We start from the raw sequence: 21,184 nt of genomic DNA on the forward strand, positions 1-21,184 counted from the left end.
GAATTGTTCATGATTTAAGATGTAAATAAACTAAGTTTGGCCTTGGGTATCTTTATAAAAAAAAAACCATTTTCGGATTGTTTAAATCATTTGTATTACTTTTACGTTCTGTTGTACAATAACGACTCATGAATTCAATTATTAAAACAATAATTTGGCAATTAAAAAAAAGTTTAAATCCATCTAGTAAGTTGTTTATGGAAGAAAACAGTTTTGTACTTATGTGAATCATAGTTTGCATAATGAAAAAAAGTAAAACAATTTTATAAGATGATGAAATTAAGAGAAATAAAACGATGCGTTTCTTAAGAAAAGTAAAAAGAAAACAACCACAATAGCAAAAAGTAAGGGAAACATTGTATAAAGGAAGATTCTTATGGAGATAAGTTACTTCCCAGTACATTTTTTCTTATCATTTATTTTTGCTAAACTAAATTACTTTAGGCATTCTTTCTATGATGATTTAGTTAAAAATATAAATAGAGGAAACAATATATATGAAGTGAAATACTCTTATTTGATATTTTAAGGCAGAAATCATCTTTGAAAGTGACCTTTTTGAATTTGAAATTTAATGCAAGTTATATATCAAGTACAAGTGTATGTGTACTTGGCCCAGAACAGCACTGTTTGGATAATACCTCACGGTTGACCAAAATAAAGAATACACAAAAGTTTTCAACTGAGGATTAATAATTAAAAGCTAAATGTGTTAAGAACTGCACCATCACTCTAGAGAAATTTATTTACCCAGCCCATTTTGCCACATTTTTAATTTATTTTGTGTGCACTGGTGAGACTATAGTTTATGGATGAACCAATGAAATTAAGGGTAACAAGTTTTGGTACAAAATTCATTCATCCTTACAGGTAAATAGCATTTTGTTATTATAGCTGATGTCAGTTCATGATGAAAACTCTTACTTTAAATTCTAACTCTAAATCTTGATCCTAATCCCTCATACTAATTTATGACCCTAGTAACGTGAGTTCTCTCAAACTGGCTTCAGCATTGCTCAAAACTCGTCTATAAACTTAAGTACCACCAAACGTTGCATGTTTTATACAGTTTATTTCAATTAATTTAAAATTCTGGTGTGATATTCTTCAGGTTTTAATCACAATCACATGAAGATTTCAAAAGTTTCAAAGCAATTCTACAAATTTTTATGCAATGTAGTTTCAAAAGAATATTATCCTAAAGACCTTAGATGTCATCTAAAGTATGGTAGAAAGTGATAAGATATTTTCGTAAGCAAAAATATAAATACTTATTTGTCAATTGTACAATCAAGCCGAATAATGTTTACTTGACGATTACAAAAGTGTACGAATTGATTGATATTATAGTGACCAAATTTATCCACATAACAACAGGAGGTAAAATCATAAGCTGAAATTCTAATCCACCATATTTCCCTTTGGACATTTATGAAATAGTGCGAGTTAGTGAATCGAACATGAACTATCATGTGATGAATACGTCGCACATGCGTGAATTAGTGTTATATAACTAAGAACAACTGTAGCTAGCTCCCATCAAAAATCGACATCAGAACCGCTGGGAACAGTAATTCTGTTAAAGTTTGGAATATTATAACAGGGGAAAGATACCCAGGACATAAATGTCTCGTGACAATCATGATACCTTGAGACCATTATAATAGAGTTGCACGTTTCTACGTTTCCCAACTCAGATTGTAGTTCAACCATCAGCCAATAGAAAGTGATAACGACAGTAACAGTTCGTGATTATTTACATAAAGAAATATTTTATAATCTCTAAATTCTAGGGTCGGGAGTACCGAAACATCTTAGCAAACATAGATTTATTAGGTATTAATCCATCAAGAGAATGAATGATGTTTGAGATCATCCTTGGTTGTTTGTTTATATTAATCAGTTAAAAGTACACTAAGAGTTTCATAAGTAAAAAGTATCAAAACATTAATGATATATCTGAGTTCTACACCAAAACATCTCACATTTATTTCCAAAAAAATCCAGTAAGTTGTCATTGAGAAAAATATTTCGAAAAACACATACAAAAACAGTGGTTTCTAGGGGCAATATTTATTAATCTGGCTGATAAACGAGTTCATGAAAGTAATATTTAAAAGTATCTATATTGTACAGCTACTATACATACGAAATATAGTTAGACTTAAAACTTTTGGGAAACATCACGATATACACAAAGGATCAATTTAATTGTCAGTATTCATACTACTTTTTAGTTGATGAAACTTTGAATTATGCCCAAGTAGTTTAATGACTAATGTCATACAGTTAGCGAACATGCTATTAACATCATCAAATATTACACTAAAATTAAATTGTGGTGAAGCCAAATAATAACAAGATATTTTTAATTATTAAATAACACTATAAAACACTATGAGTGTTGAACTAAATCGTTAAAATCAGAATAAAATCAAATAATCGATTTAGATCATGCAACTGTATGATCTTATGACTGATTTTAGGAAATTTAATCAAATATCTAGGACATCAGGTACTTCTCATTATCATTAAACTACTGGACGTAGTAACAGTTCTTAAATCTTAACTCATTTTGAAAGGATCATAGTTGTTTTTTGTTAGATAGATTTGATGCTACAAAGTAGTATAATAAATAAACTTTGCAAAAGCTATTTAATCTAAGCATGAAAATTATTGTTACATTCACGATACGTTTCAAGTGTTACAAGTACAGTGTAATGTGTTCTAAAATTTCAATACAAAGAATACTATTTTTACGGTGATCATAAGTACGCAATTAACATCTCCGCTGTCAAGTACCAACTTTATTATCCCGAAGTGAACAGATTTTACAGTCCTTCGAGGTTGTAACTTTATGCTTCACACTAATCATTTTATTTGATTACCGATTTCAAAAGATATATGTTGCTTTAAAAATGGTTATCCTTTTTAATAATTGATTTGGGCTTATAACTGTAGAAACTAATAATTGACTGAAAAAATATTCTTCGTTTATAAACATTCATTGTTTAAATGGGTCACTATTTCGTTATCTATTACTTTTCAATAGGATAACTTTATTTTCAATGATCCTGTGAAAATATATTAGGTTATAAAGTAAAGAACGTTGTATTTCGTTTAAAAGTATTTAGGTTGGACCCTTCAGTAAAAATTTACAGTCAGATTTCAAGTGACAAGATTACGTTGTGAATGTTTGTTATTTAAAAAACGATAACATTACTGAAGTGTTATTTTGATGACAATTATAACTTAGATAAACATGTACAGATGGTTCATAAAATATTTAATCAATAATTACAGAGCACGCATGAAAGCGTATTGGTCAATATGATCAATTCCGCTTATATTAGCGAGCAAACAGGTACTGATTATGTGTTAACTATATATGACTTAATGCAACACTTTGTTAGAAGTAAACATTGTGAATTTTTTCTGAATTACAGACAATTATTAATCAATCTAATATTCTAGTTTATTTCATATTTAACATCCTAAATTTATTCGTTTTAGATGGCTTTTAACCTACGAAATGTCATTATTCACTGTTTCATGATGAATAGTGTAAATTTCCAACATACAGATAATGCAAAACAAGAAAATTATCGTAAAATCATAAAACATTTGACTGGTATTACTTAATGAATTTATTGGTTGGCTAAAAAGTGCGAAAGAATTAATCTACTTTATATAAATGGAGCAAATATTTGTGTTTACTTCAAAGTGACAATCTACAAATTACTTTTACTAATTAGTTAGTAAGAAATAACGCAGCTGCCAAAAAGGAACCGTGATTGAAGAAAACCACATGAATAGGAATGAGCGAAACAAAACTTCTTCATCATAGATAAAGTAGTAAAATGAATATACAAAACTAACTGAAAAATACTTAATTTCAACATCAGGTTTTTACTAGTCGTTTCTATAAGAGATTAAGCTAAGTAATTTTAGAATATGGTTAAAAAATAAAACAGAAGAATACTACAACCGAAGTGAAATAGATCCGTAGAAATTAAGGTATAAGGAATCATAATCTTAGTAGTGTGATACAGAGATACATAACAAACCGATTTAAAAACAAATTTATTATATTCTTTAGTTAATTTATTTTGAACTAAAACACCATTGGTAATTTCAAGCTTGTTAAAAATCATAAAATGAATGTGGTGTTTAGGAAATAATTTGTGAATATATGTATGCAAACTTGTTCTTTATTGAATGGAATACAAATATAATAAACAATAACTGAAAAGACAAATATTAAAAAAACAATTGTTCATTGGGTATGGTTCAAAATGACGATACAAAGAAAGTTATCCCGTATAGTTCTGAGGATCAACCATTAAAAGAAAACAATTTTGTAAAGCCAAATACCAAAAAGAAAATGTAAAAACACCTACTTTTAGTAAAATAAATTACTTCTTAAAAAGTGGAAAATATGAAAATTGGAAAACTTTATATCTGGTAATTCCTTACACACATCCTACCATCAATTAATAAGAAGTGGATTCAAATAATTATAGGAGGGGATCAAGTTAGTTGTTTATTTGTTTCCTCAAAACTAATCACTCACTGCATTAACTCTATAGTGCGTTTTGAATTCATATCTACGTTATGGTTGATGGTCGTTTGAATATTGTTATTCATCAGGATTTCAATTGTTGAAGCATTGTAAATATTTTCAAAGTAACTCTCATCAACTGGACATTAATAATATTAGCAAACAAAACGAATTTATAGGATTCATCTAAACAAACAAAAATATGACAATCAACAAAACAACACGATTATGAGTAGCATGTTAAAACAAAATAAAAATCCCTTATTATGTTATCTTACTTTGAATACGATCCTACTAATCTTATCAATAAATCTACCATAAAAATAAGAAAAAGTATCTGATAACTTGAAATATAAACCACGGAAGGATTAATAGATTATTTTTTTAGACAACAGAAGTATCATATTCAGAGAAATAATTTTCTTACTATTGCTGCTTATATGGTATAGGAAATAATAAGCTACAAGAACTTTATTTATTTTGATGGATTAAAAATATAATAATGATAATAATCATAAGGATTATTTCAAATCAACAGTTGATCCCCATTTATTCTGATTAATGATCAAGTAGATGTAAAGGGAGAAATTTTAACTATAATAAAAGTAAGCAAATATCGTAAATCGAGAACTGATAAACAGAAAATTTTCTGATACTATATTCAGTATGCGATTGTGGAGATTGTAGGATTTCATTGAAATCATGGACCGGTTAATTCTAGACCACCATTAAAAACATGAATGAACTAGACAACTGTTTCGTTCTAGTATGAGACTCCCATGAAAAGAAATTCAACAGTTTCCGCAAGCACATACTAGAAATTATCATGTGCTAACTAGCGATTAGTTTTGAGAGGTGATTCTCGGATTTCTAGTGAGAAACCGTGATTAGTGGAGTTCAACTGTATCAAGTGTAAGGCAATTACTCACTGAAAACAATAAAAGATAGTCGTGCAACATCGTAGATTTTTTTATGATAGAAATTAACACCGTCGGATGCCAGCTCGTTGGTCTAAAGGTTAAGCGTCTGCCCTAGACTGAATGTCCTGGGTTCGATTCCCGCGTGCGAGGTAGTGGATGCTCTGCTGAGTAGTCCTATGCTTTAGCAAAACAGATATCTAATGCTTCTGGGTCTCCAATGGTGGTCTAATAATAATTAGTTCATGATTTCGATGGCACTTCTGATGTAATGTAAACTTAACATTTGGTTAAGATTGAGAAAGGAAACTATTCATTAAGAGAGTAAAGACATCTATTATGGATGTCTAGTAGCTAACTACCTATATACAGTAATCAATTATTTTACCGAAAGCAAAGAAATATAAAATTTCAGGGTTTTGGTATATCAAGGTTTATTGACAAACTACAAGAACAAGGATCTGCGGAATAGGGTTAACATTATGGATTATTTTTTAGACGTGCTGTTAGCGGGACAGATCACTAACAAACTATATCATAATTGGAAAAAAACGTGTTAGAAATTTTTGTTCGCTGCTATGTACAGAAACTTATGACAGCTTAGTGTGATATTTTGTGATCCGCCTAGCCGACGGCAATTTCTAATTACGAACAATTAAGATTCGAGCGGGATCCAATGAAATTTTGATATTTCAGGTGACTGACACAGAACAGCGCCACAATAACCCCCAACAATGAAATATAAAGTGAAGCCGCGTGGTCAAAAAAAAACCGAATATTGAAGACAACGTATTTTAGGTGGAAAAACTATGTACATGTAACCATAAAAATGACTTTGGAACGCAGTAAGATTAGCATATGTGAAAATACAAACTGGAACATGAATACGAACCTATCATCGATAACAGTATACATTTACGAATAAGTCCACCAGCCAAAAAAAGATCAAACAAATCCTATCTAATGAGCAACAAACTTATTTTTTAAATTTTAAAAATAAAGTGGTGTCATAAGCAATATAAGTAATACAACTCAATAAAAGTAAGTGAGCTATCAAAATTTACGAGAGAATAAGTGAAAACGAATCTCACAAAAGACAAGCAAAATAATAAGGTATCAAAATTGTTTTTGGGAAAGATCATTAAAAAAATAAAGTAAACACTACAACAAACTTGATTTTCGAATGTATATACTTTTATAACAGTACTAAAAGCAGTATGATGTTAATGTATCTAAAATAAGTTAGGTGATCGTTTGACAAGAAACTTTGTGCATTCAGACTATAAAGTAAGTTCAAAACATCTGCATAGAATGCAAACAATTGATAATCGCTAGATTTACAAATATCAGGTTAAATCGATGAGTAAGTACAAGCTACTTTCAGAGAAATTAAATCAATTTTTATATGAAGAATAATGATATTATCAATCCAGTCAAAGCTACAGCAGATGGTACAAGGTTTGAACATATATCGTAACGGTACATAGTGTTTTATCTTATCTAACTAAACTATTTTATCTAAACAGTGACTTGAGTTTTTCTAGAAATACTTGTTTTAAGTTTAATACTTAACATTTAATGTATGAAATGAACTTAAAGGGTAAAATAAACAGAATCATATTAAAAGGGGTCTTTCATCTTAAAAAAAAAGAGTACATAAAATATACATGGCTTATATTTGATTTGTATCATAAAAAATCCCCAAAAGTAATCAAAGTAAGATATATAACATATACACTAGTCGGTAAACAATGATATATCTTCACTTTGATTTTATGATGAATCATTATTTAGCAACTAACTAGTAACAGTAATGAAGAATGACATCATCAAAAAATGAAAAAAGAAATCGTTAGATTAGTAAAACAAGTTGGATTGATATAATGCTACAAAAAAATAGAGAGAAAAGATAATAAGAAAAACTCCTACGAAGAAACAAAATATATATATACTGTAAAGGTAACTATATATATATATATATATGTATATATATATATATATATATATATATATATATATATATATATATGATAGAACATTTTGACTACACGCATGACCTATTATATTATAATAAGGCAACATTTATATCTAAAATGAAGAAAAATAAGTAATTCACTATGTAAACATTTGAACGTAATAAATTATACACAAAGATGTATATTGAAAACATGCAAATGAATTCTTGAGAAAAAAAATAAGCGGTTAAAAGAACAACAAACAAACGAACATTACTAATTGAAATCATGATATGAACTTATTGAATGAGGAGTTGGTATACGGTAAGAAATGCAAACACTTGTTTACAATTATTACTAACAAAAGGTATGAATACCACCGTACATAACAATAGCAATATGATAGCTTAATTGTTAATTACATAAATATCCAAAGTTATTCTTTCTTTTTGTAAACGTAACGCCAATGTTCAAGCATGTTTTATGTAGAACAAATACATTATGTATGAAATTTAGTTTGACCTTCTAGACAAACTCTTTAAAATTTAGTGATATGCAGTACATATCCACATATAAATATTTACAAACACTACAGAGATATGAAATACAATTTTATAATTGTAGTGAAATAAAATTAATGAAAATTTTGTATTTGATTAAATGTGCAAGTAGGTAAGTAAGTAATAACTGATTACTATAAAGAAATATTGCCTATAGGTTCGTACAGTACTCGTTTTAGATCGGTGACTTAGTAATTAAGAGGCACAAATTTCAAAAACTAAGTTGCACATTCGAGACCCCTTCGTTACTTCATTTTTGGCAGTCAGATAATAGCACTTCATACGCAAATTGCGGTTAAAAATCGAGTGCATGGATCTGCACTCGATGAGCTACATCGTATTGCGTAATATTTATTATGTTGGGAAAAATAAGACTAGGCTACTATATAGATGAGGACGGTGTAACCACATTTATGCTAAAAATAAATCTATAGTTTGATATTCTTCAGATAATTTGTATATCTCATATTGTATCTCGTAGCTGTAAGACGAATTTTGTAATTTAACATAGTCCTGGTGTTAGAAAATTACAATTTAGTTTATACACTACGTTGTGAGGTTTTTAGATAAGGATTCGATATTGATACAAGTGATTTCTATCAGACTATTTAATAGGGGGCTTGACACATTTTCTTTTTAGTAATTAGACTGTTGACTAAAATTAAGTTGAATTATAGTAGTATATAATTGCATTTATTTTTGGATTGTTAATTTGGATATAGAATTGTAGGACCTGAAGAAAATTTATTTGAAGGAATATTCTTTGTTGATTTATTTGTGTTTTAATATGATGGAGATTTTAAAATAATGCATTTATGTTTGATAAAGTCTTGATAAACGGTAAAAGATCAAAGTTATTGATCAGTTAACTATATTTTATATTAATTCTTTGCTTGAGAACTGGTGTGACAAAAACTATGCAAAAGAATATTACTCACTTGATAGTTTTGTTCAAATCATTTTATGGTATAAAAGTGATAATGAATTATTTTCAGTATGGGGTTGTCGAGTTTGTCGAGTTCCATTGAAATTATGATCTAAGCTAGATCACGATTGAAAGCCTGAAAGCACCAGATGACCGTTTCGTTCTTTTCCTAGAATTCCCAGTAGTGCACACCCGCGACATCGCAACTGGGAATCGAGCCTGAAACCTTTGGTCTAGCGCGCGAATGCTTAAGCTCTAGACCCACTGAGTTGGCATTCAGTAGTGTTATTGTCTAACCTCAATCACTCCACAGCATCGAGCGACTATTTTCCATTGTGTTCGGCGAATAACTACCTCATACCTGATACGGATTCCAATAAAATTCAACAAACTACACAATCCCATACTGACAACTGTCATGTGGCCATTTGTGACTAGCTTTGAGAGGAAGTTTCTGGTGTTCTAGTAAGAAGCTGTGACCAGTGAAGCTAATCTTGTTTGTGATTTCAATGATAATGAATCATTTTAACTAAACAAACATAACATCCTTTTATTTGTGCTTATTTTCTTTGAACATAACAAAATATTTTCAGCTGAGAATGTAATATTGTGATGATGATGACGACAATCATGGCATAAATTACACCCAAATACCAAATTAATAAAATCCATTAGGTTTTTATAAAAATAATTTAAAATCACTAGAGACAGAAATTATTGAACGATGAAGAGGAAATTAAAGACTACCAGAATTAATCATCTGGCAAGTAATATTATGGTGTATGCTGGTCATGCTGACACTTATAAGTGGTATGTAGAAGCAATCGGAAACGAAACGCCTATCAACAGATGATTGATTTTGAAGAAAACGGTAAGGAAAACAGTGAGTAATCGGGATAACAGAAGAATTGGAAGAGTCATAAAGTATGTAAAGGACAACTGATACAAGATGTGCAACTAATGTATTTACTGTATGGTTTTCATAATTTTTGAAAGCATTGTGTAATTTTGCACCAAACAATAAATTAGTTTACCCCACATGAGTTTTTGTTCATTATAATAATAGGTTAACCTATTCTACCTAGTTCGTATGACAAGCTCTCATAAACATAGTATGGCTTAAAGTTGAGTACATAAAACTATACTTGGTCACTTATTAACATTAATCAATAATATGCTTTATGTATACTTTCTGAGATCAGAAATTGTCGATCCTTTCAATTGATTATAAATTATGTTGTAAGAAAATAAACAAACGAATATCAAGTGGAAAATATTTCCGAGTTGTGAGGATACAACTATTAACTTAAATTTTACACTGAATTATTAGAGAAAAAATGACCACATATCAAACTTAATTATATTTATCAGTAGTGTAGTTATATAATCATGAACACACTAAACAAAATCTATTACTGTGAATCATATTCGTACACCATGAACATAATAGAAAAGAATGACTATTAAACTATGCTTTAAATAAATGTCATTATAAATAATGCAAGTCTCTTAGTTAACTGTTGATCAACTTACTGGTCACAAATAGAATTCCAAGATGATAATATGTTTACTTAAAGTAATTACTTTGAGTACCACGAAACAAGTTACACCAGTCAATTATAATCATTGCAGGATATGGTACAAATATATATACATATATTGATACAAGTTATTCTACCACATCAATACAGCAAGATGAAATGAACAAGATAAATTAGCAAAGAAGTGACTAAACATAAATAATATGCTTTGAAAAGAATAAATCAATTCATTGAATAAATTAAATGAAATACGTTACAATAATAAAAAAAAGGGTATGTATGAGCAATAACAAAAGTGTACAACTAATTTAAGCAATAAAAAAGCACTGTAAAATAGAACAGCAAGCATATAATTTATGTAATTTGTTTTGTTTTTTTATCATAAGCATAAATCAAACAGTAGAAAGACAAAACTGGAACGTTATTAATTTTGTTCTATTACCTAATTTCCTTGTTTTCTATAATTCACCTGAACATAAACGACACACCTACCTCATTAAGAAATATTTACAAAACCTCATTTGCTAATAAGTGTAGATAAAATTTTCGAGGAAAAACACGTTTACATATTTATAAAATAACCACAATCGAATCAATAATGTTAGAAGAATGTCGAAATATCCATAATTAAGTTGTATATGATCTTAGCGTAGTCTTTCAATTCACCGAAGCTATCTATCTACAATAAATGTTCTGGTATATTAACCAAGAAGAAGCTGACGTACAATGAAGAAGAGGACTTGTCTGGTATAAGTGAACCAATGTCAAAATACACCTTTTATTGATATCACTTCCCTTCTTTGAAGTTTATGAAGAGATCTATGAGTAATTAAGTTCGAAAAGCCAGATAATTGCCTAACCAATTCAACTTTGTAAGCACAAAATTCTAAGATCCGCTCTTATTAATTTATGCAGTAGTACATCATTTTATATGTAGCTGACATAGAATGAAATGATGAAGGATATTTATGTACCTTAAAGTAGTGGTTGCAAGTTGAAATTTTTCGTTTCAATAATACTATTTTATGAAGTTTTTCAATCGTATTTATCGTTAATTTTTTACATGTACTAGTCCATAGTAAAATAGAGGAGTTTTACAAAATTATCTAAGGTAGTTAAACGTAATGAAGTGGTGTCGCGTAATATGATCAAGATTATCAAAACTTTTTCCAAGTATTGAGTACAGTAATTTGTAAGTGAAAGAGTGTTATTTCAATGTCATTAAAGTTTCCAAGTATTGGATAAGAAAATTACATCATTTAACAAAGTAATGAACAATCATCAAGAGTTTACGTTATGTAATAGTCTAGGAAGTAATTAAAGGTAGTAATCTATGGAATAAAAGGCAAAGATACCTGTCTACTTAATAAAGCAGAAGAAGGAGAAAGTAATAATTAGCAATTATAATTTTAAAAATTCGAAGGGGTGCTATCCCTCCAACTAGGCAAAGTATATCAGTTTAGTGAATCACAAAGACCGATGATTGTCATTAGCAACTTAATCGACACATAGCATATAGCACTAAATGTTAAATACTTGTTTTTAACCAAGAAACACTTGTGAGTTCCGTTCCTGAAATAAAGTATACGATCCAAGTGATTTCCAGCCATTTAGTTATTCCAAATGAAGTTTCAAGAAAATGTGATATCAGCTGAACAAATACTGAAACCTGAGAAGCATCAACTAGCTGTTACATTCTAGTTTTAGACTTCAAAGTGTACAAACCTTTGATATGAGTTTTTCAAAGTTCTACTGGGAAGCTATTAACAATGAAGTGCAACAAATTAAAATTAGGAATGAAAGCTTATCTATGACACATGATAGCCATACTATAACACAATTTGGCTAAATTCAGAAATTATAAATCATTGGATTTCAGATCGTGTATGACAAATCTAAAGTTCTTTAGGCTCATTTTATGATTATAAAGAAGCTATTTGGAAATAGCCACCTAGTGATTTACACAGTCTAGTCATTTGTAAGATCATATCAACTGTTTTCTACATCATTTTTTGTCTTTTCAAAGTAATGACGGTAAGATATGTAAGCATTTAGGTAGTCAAAACAGCAACAAATTGCATAAAAACCAAAAAAGGAACATCGAACTATAAATTACCTGGTGTGAAGTACACGAATCACTGTCTTGTAAATGTATTACCATTTTTGCTACTTGCTCCTGCATTAAACTATCACTAAGTGGATTATTTGAATCTGCAGATGACATTGATTTTGACCAGTATTTACAGTTTTTCATTTGAAATGGTGATTTCTAAATATTACAATATATGAATATAATAATAAATTTAAAGTTGTTTCATGAATGTTTTTAACCAATTATAAAAAGATATTCAAATATACAGAGACATACGAGATTTACACCTTAGAATTTTTACTACTTATCATATTAAAGAGAGTACCGAAAGGTCAATTTGTATTCAGGAAATAGAAGAAAAGCATTGAAACTTAATCATAAAGAATCTATCGACAGGTGATATTTAATTTCACATCTGAAATAATGTATATGAACATAAGTAAAGTGGGGACATTAATTAATAAACTAGTCGCTCGATGAATATTCAGTTAACACATGACTAGTTTAGAACCCCTGTACCCAGTTTCGTCGATGAAGTGTTAACCATTGCTCAAACTTTAATGCATAAATCTTGGCATGTTATCTAATTCCGCGTAACCACATTGTTTAGAACTGATATATTAGTACATGACTTCAGTCTAGATAAAATTAACTGCATATACAAGATATTTTATATCACTATCAATTCTCCGTGATTTATAAGTTACAGAGAAAACGATGTAAAAGAAAGAAAATACTCAGAAGAAAATAGGTGATGCATTTATATATTATTGTCCAATACTGAAATCTATTTTAATAATTTAGGCTGAGTTTTGAAGCAACTTTATCTGGTAATTTACAGAAAATGTTATTTCCTGATACATTACGACACATTGAGGCGAACAACTTTACATTGTGACCAGCTAATCAATAAATAAGTTAGTAAATTTTATGTTTTAAAAATGACGTCAAGATATTTAACTGAGGTAAGTTACAATGAGTCGTATGTATATAACTGAATCGATAACAAAAAATACTGATAGGAATAAAATGTGAATTTTTAAACGATTGAAATAATATAAATAAAACTTGGTTGAAAGTTTTTATTGGGGTCTTTGTAAAAATAATAAGCATCAAATAAGTTAAAATTACCTGTTTATCAAATGATATTTCTTAGGTTTCGTTGTATAGTTTTAAAGTACTAAGGCATAAAGAGCGATCCTGATTATACATTCTTTATGAAGTGATTTGGTTAAATTCAATACAGACTTTGCAAAAATTCATTCAAGAGTTGAATGAAATAATTTATTTCACTACTCATAGTTGTTAGTAACATTCGGTGGATTCAGGCTTTTGTATAAGCACTTTTATTGAATATATTAAGGTCATAAACAAACACAATAAAAAACAATTGATAAAAAAAACTACTTAGCGTTCGATAATTACTAGTGAAGCAATGCAATAAATTAAGAATCACTGAGGTAGATTAACTACTGCTCAGGAGGACAATATGTTAGATAGAGGTGTTAATTTGTGTTTAGTTAATATAATCCCATATTATATGTTAGCAAAATTTCAAACTTTAAATACAATAATCATTCAAAAGTTATCCATACTATTATTGAGAAACTGAGCAATACACAAACCATACAATCTATGTGTTATATAAAAAAGATCCTCCTTGAACATGAAATCTATACCTTTGATATGTCTGAAAAATTGGTCATAAAATAAAACGAAACAGAGTCACTCCACTGTTACTGATCAATGAAATAAGTTGGACGAATGTCATAGATGAGTTTAACTATGAGTTAAAATTCTTAAATCTGAAAAATATTAGTTGTAAACCATACCGATGTTTACACAAACATTTGTCAAGATTTGAACAAACAATCTCACAAAAATAAGGGGATGGTTGCATAAAAGAAATTATGTATTGAATAATGTTCATTCATTGGGCTTGAATTATTCTTCATGAGGTTACCTAAAGCAACGTAACATCAAAAAAAATGATGTGTACGGTGTTCAGTCACTGAGATTAGTGGCCACACTGAAACCTGATCGATAGAATTCGGTCACCACTATAGGACTAGACAAACATGGAATTTGTCTCTGTGTAGTGAATGATCGGGTTAAAGTTTATCATCATCTAGCATTCGAACAACGAGAACTTTTTATACAAGAGAATAAGAATAGATTTGTTTAAGAACTTTCATCTAATAATTAAACCATCACTTTCTCCAAGTTACCTAAGTTGGTAAAATTTTAAGGATGTAAACAGAAAATGAAGATATCAGTGTGCACTCAACTCACCGAATCCCGCTTTCTACACAAGATAGAGGATTGCTTGATGTGAGTGGGTAAGATCATAACACACTGAAATCCACTAAGTGGAATACATTCGGTACATATATATGGACAATACTAGTTAAGTCTAGTCAGCTACGAAGAGGTACATATTGCTGGCAAGTAGGTCGGTGGTATTTAAGTTAACCTCTGAATGGCTTCCATTGATAAAATCCATTATTCTTCGGATATTCTTTTTTAACTTACATAAAATATGACAACCTATAGATGATATTTACAGTTTGTACTTTGAAACGAATCTCTTGACAATATTACTGTACAAAGTAGCATGAATATTCCAAATCAAAATAAGCTATCATTACAATAAACAACAAAATGATGCTGTTATACAAAAGAGCTTACTCGACTGGGATGAACGTGTGAAAAGTTCCCATTACAAGTTGTTGAATATAACGATGTTTTATCCAAGTGATCAGCTTTTTCTTTTTGTCCAATAGGCAATTTAGGTTGTTCGATAACAGGATGTGAGGCATCTTTAGTTGAAAATGACGAGCTGTTAGGTTTATAACTACGTGTTTGTATTGTACAAAAATCTTTCAACTTATTCGAATTATTAGGATAATTGAAATTCGACTCTAGATCACTAGTATCCGACTCGTCAACTAAAGGAAAACTCAAGTGGTCAGTTGCGTTTAAATCCAATCTGATTTTAAGTAATATTAAAAAGAAAGAAAAAAAGCATAATATGACAAATAAATTGAGACGAAAAACTGAGTACAAACGATAGTAAAAATAAGTTTGTTTTTGGTCAAGATCAACATGAAAACATACCTGCTGGTTGGCAATGTAAATTCTTTTTGACAATCTGAACTTTTCTTAATTGGACTTGAATTTGAAGGGTACTTTTGTTGAGCAGTAGAAGCAATTGTACATAGATATTTCAACAAGTTTGGATCATGAAACGGGTTCGTACTAAGTTGAGAAGACTGATTACTAGAGCTGACTAAATCCGTACGACGATCAGAGAATGGAATGTTGAGAGGACATAAGTTAGGTAGTGGAGGTTTCGGTGGTGGTGAGTTGGTGCCCAATACACTACTATTAGGATCTAAATAACGCCATAGTTTAGCTAAAAGTTCACGATCCTCATCAGTGAACACACTTGAACTTTTTATCGATGTATTGTTACACGAATTACAATGAGAATGGCCAAGAATTTCGGTACCATTATTTTCAATTTCATGACCATTTTTGTTTAAATGAATAGGGGTTGATTCATTTTGTACATAGCTATACCAAATAAAAATGCAACAATTTGGGTGATTAATAACGATATAAAAGGATTTATTAGTACACAAAAACTATTTCCTAATCATTCATTGAGTACTTATTAACTGTTTAGTACTAACTGAATTAACATGATAACGTGTATTGTTATTATTAATTAAAATACCTTGCTATCATTGAGTACTTTGCACATGGATCTCTGTAGGCAGTAACCAAGAAACCATAAGAGCTGTAAAGTTGATTAAATGAAACACCTTGTTTGACCAAGACCTTGACCAAACATTTAAAAATCTTTACTCAATGAATTCACTGTCATGAATAAAAATTCCCGATTTATAAAAACCTAACCTCAGTAGTTATGCCTTGACTGTATAGTGGACTGCTAAGTAGTAATATCACCATATATCGTGCACTCGGCATTATAAATGAAACTTGGTAGATATTAAACAGGCATTTAGAAGTAATAAAGAGTTTTTGTCGATAACTAGCACACCACAATTCAGGATGTACACATAGTGCTATATACAGTCAATTACTACAATCTCCAATTGCATAGACTTTTTGAACCATCTTCCTTATATAAGTTCTCCCTGAAGATAGTAATGATATTTCCATTTTAAAACTAGAATACTCATTTAATCACAGACATATATAAACGGGTAACAATCCATGAACAAAGTACGCACAAACAGTTCAGAGATAATACTAATTTTTTTAGCCGATCCTCGATAAAGATGGCTAATAGCCATATGATCTAACTGTTTAGGCAGTTGTGTCAATTGAAAGGGCTGCAAAATGCCTCATGTAAAGCCAGTTTTGACTGGAGACAAGTAATTTAAACAGAAAAACGTTGTAAGTCCATCATTGTTGTCAAAAGAGAGAGGCAAGAGTAAGTATGAGGTTAGTTGTTAATGAGTAGTAAGATTTCATCATTTGGTCAACCGTCTACTCAAATGCTACTTATTTATACTACGATGGCATAAGTTTTTGGTTTGATCATTTTCTAAATCTTATGGAAAAACGTCCTAGTCAGTACTGATCAACGTAATATCCCCAATGAGTATACTTGATCATAATTTGCTGACAACAGTTGTCGATATGTGTCAAATGGAAAAGGATCAATCGAAGCTCAAAACAAGAATAGTCAATTTGAAAACATAAAACATTATTTCAGAAATATAACGATTGGTTACTTATTAAATAATAGTGAGTCAGTCAAATAAGCATTTTATTGAACGTCAATTATTTCGTGAAAGTATAAAAAATTACCATTATTATTAGTAGTATTATTATTTCTACTATAAATGATTAATGAAAAATAACAAATAAGCAGAAAACAATCGATTTATGTATATCGAAATAGTTATATAAAAAGAGAAAAGAATTAACCAACTTGGAACAACTAAAATTGCATGAAAATGTGGTGACACATCAGGTGGGGGTGGTTTGATTGGAACAACTAATTAATTAGTCAATAAGAATGTTTAAAATTAGCGTAACAACGGTACCTAACAAAAGTTGGATAACACTGTTAAAGGAATTATTAATCAAAGATTTTCTGAATACACGGAATTTGTTATAATTCATAACTCATTCAAGATTAATGTATAAGAAGCATTTTATTGTGTTATATGTGTATTAGACTATGAATAACAAGCCTAAAGACATATATACAAAACAAACTAACCACTATTTACATGAATAAATAACTTCATACAGTGTTTTAATTATTGGAAAGTTACTTTCGATTTAATTTTACTCTTAATAATAACGACAAAAAAAGAATACAGTTGACGACTAAATATGGTACCGAATCATACATCAAATAATGTGATGGATAAAACTTTGTTATTCTAATAATTACTACACTCAGTTATACAAGCTTTTACAACTAACCCAAATGCTATACACCAGGATATCATCCGTTTAAACAGAGCAACTATCACCAACTAGTTGTATATTTAATATGTTCTGCATTATAGACAATCATTTTGCGGAGCTATCACATCAGATCAGGTATTTGCATAGTTCGAATGAAGAACATCTACAAACACAATAAATATGTTCTACTTCCTAGTCATCTTAAAGTAATTACTCGATCCATATTTAGTCACTCCTATCTCCTGTAGTACTTCAGGCTTTTAGAATAAGATATCTAAAATACATGAGTTTGTAAAAAAAATCTAAGACAACATGACTTTTGCTAACAACCAATAGTAGATCACATTTCTATCGCCGGTTTTAATGCAGCTAATATGAAACTGTGTAAATTATTATGCTTTCGTAAAAATTCATTCAATTCTAAACTAAATATGAGTTTCATAGACCAAGAAAATTGTCTGACAAAGTATCTAACACTAATAACAACTAAGCATAAAAAGAATATTTTTAGGTAAAGGAAGTGAAATAAATATGGCAAATTGCTTTTCATCTTCAGTAAAGAGTTATTAATTTGTCTATTGACCTTGTGCTTACATCTCAAGTTGAGAAATATCAAGTAATGCATATGTTATTTAATAATACAAAAGCATATATATATATATATATATATATATATATATATATATAAACTCTTCAAATAAAGCAAAATTTAAGGAGACAATTAACCAAAACATGAAAGATATGGGGATCAATATATCAAACCTGACTACATAACATTTGATGCATGTTTTATCATAGAACAGCTGTCAATTTAAGAATCATCTAGATTAACAAAAGTTCTCCAGTCTCTTTATATTCTAATGGTAAATTCAACAATTTGGCATTTAAATAAAGTACATTCTTATATTGTTCAGTGCTGTAGAAACAACTTATTTATTCCAGAACCGTTTGAAGTAACACAATAGGAATATTGCGATATTGAACTGAAATTTCTCCAGCAGAGATGTATATGGGGAAAAGTGAGAAGAAAAAAACTTTACGGAACACAGCAAGTAAGAAAGTTGAATGCTTTTCTTCATATCCATTTTATACGTTCATCCAGTGACATCAGAAGCTTAAATGATATTAGAAGTAAAACAGAGCATCTGCAACAATCCATATATTTATGGAAATTGATTACTCTGAAACTGATTTTTTCAAAATTCACATTTATGTAAAATTATCTGTTCTAGTACACAATGAATAAGTAACAGTTTGAATAAACTAAGAAACAGTAAAATACAAATACCGTTCAATAAAATACAAGTATTTTAATAATAACGAAAATTATATATATATATATATATACATAAAATTTTTAGGTGAAACATATGCACACTAACCAACTTTTATACAGAGAAGCTTCCATACATGACGGTTCAACAAACGTGGTATAGCCAACATTTTTGAGTAATTCAAACACAGCCTGGAGAGAAAAACATGCATAATGCACAAACAGTAGCAACATTAGGTACTGATATATAGGATTGTATTTACTACGTTATATATATATATATATATATATATATTCCGCGAAGGCGATGTTTAACATACTGCTCTGGAGAGTATAGTAGGTAGCGCAAGGTTTGAACTTGTAATGTTATGATTAGAAGTCAGGAATTAGAATCCTTAGGATCTCTTTCAGATCATTGACAGCATGATATTTTCTATTTGAATAATATACCTACTTCCTTATGTCCTTCCATTTAAGCAGATAATGAACTGAATGATATAAAATTGTGCCTCATACACAAATGTTTAATACAAAACTATACTTTGGGTTTTTATTTTGAAAGGACTTAGTTTTGCGAAATCCCAAAGAAATAATCAAAAGCGACCAATCGTATAATGGGCTAAATAAGTTGTAAAACGAAAACAAAACGTTTTATAGTTGGATTTTTAAAAGAGGATATGAATATGTAGTCATCATTTTGAGTATTTTCGACAATATAAACAAAAACTGACGCAAAACCAATAGTATACATACATGAGCTTAAATAGTTTGCAAAGAAGATAGTTTACATCATAAAATGACAATAGCCGTGGACGAATAGAGACGAGGGAGAACTCGATGGTTCTCATAAGACATATTTTAGAAACCTACACGCTTACAGTTGCATACTGGATATACATATAATCGTTCTACTACTAAACAAGTTATATGTAACAACGAATGTCATACTGCAAAAATGTACTGAAGTTTCAAAATGTGAATTACTAACTTTCAACTGCGAGTCTAAACAGTTACAAGATCACCAGGAAATTCAAGCGTTTGATCTCAAGTGGATTGGTGAAAGCGAACTCAATAAAAATCCATAACACTAAAACGAAATGATTATGGAGTGTTTCCGGTCTATAATTGGATGAAATCTCTCTCTCTCTCTCTCTCTATATATATATATATATATATATTGATGACAGAACTAGCTAAGACAGAACTAGCTAAGGCATTAACTAACTATGACCTCTTTTTTCAGTAATAGTTAGTTTTGTATTATTTTAACTTCTACTCCTCTCTGTCTTGATAAGTATCAGTTGAAAAATTATAAACAAGATTTTCAACAAAATAAAATAAGATTGATAAAATTAAAACATTTTTGTGTGTCAGTGAGATAATGAAAGAAAACTATTCTCATTAAACATAATGAATCGATCCCATTGGAGGTTTCATGAAGTTAAAAAGGTAATTGAGAGGAAAAAAAGGAACAGAGGTTAGTGATATGCAGTGGAATTCTGCTAAAATTAATTTCTATTACATAAATAAATATCTTAGTGAACTATACGGAGTAAATTGAATACAATTCAATTTCTGAAAAAAAACATTAGGTAAGAACTGCAATCATAATTAATGAAACTTTATTTATAGACTACTAGTACTATTCAACCGTTAGTAACATTGACGAATTACAGATTCACGTACTCAGTTTTAGGTGACACTTTTTTGAGGACTAGTGATACAACCTCGCTGCTCAGGCTCGAATAGATAGACTGCAGTTCAAAAATCTGGCCTGTTGGTTGAAAACTGAGTTCTTTAGCAATTAAATCGACAAGGAGATAACAGCATAGTTGCGTGCACAATTACAACTGTTAGGTTATACCATTTTTTGTTCAGTAAAAATATAGTATACGTTTTCTTACTT

At 29.6% G+C, this 21,184-nt stretch overlaps 1 protein-coding gene across 1 annotated transcript in view; it reads right to left on the reverse strand.

Annotated features, from left to right (window-relative positions):
• Positions 1–21,184, reverse strand: part of Smp_144600 (putative guanine-nucleotide-exchange-factor) — a gene marked incomplete at its 5' end in the record, with an annotated part of 59,119 nt that overhangs the window by 24,401 nt on the left and 13,534 nt on the right. Inside the window, 3 exons of the mRNA XM_018794474.1 lie at positions 15,240–15,540; positions 15,669–16,127; positions 19,388–19,470. Of these exons, the coding sequence (XP_018648884.1) occupies positions 15,240–15,540; positions 15,669–16,127; positions 19,388–19,470 (843 nt within the window). The remainder of the gene's footprint in view (positions 1–15,239; positions 15,541–15,668; positions 16,128–19,387; positions 19,471–21,184) is intronic.

The sequence above is a fragment of the Schistosoma mansoni genome, chromosome 1 (assembly GCF_000237925.1).
Source record: "Schistosoma mansoni strain Puerto Rico chromosome 1, complete genome".
Lineage (NCBI taxonomy): Eukaryota > Metazoa > Platyhelminthes > Trematoda > Strigeidida > Schistosomatidae > Schistosoma > Schistosoma mansoni.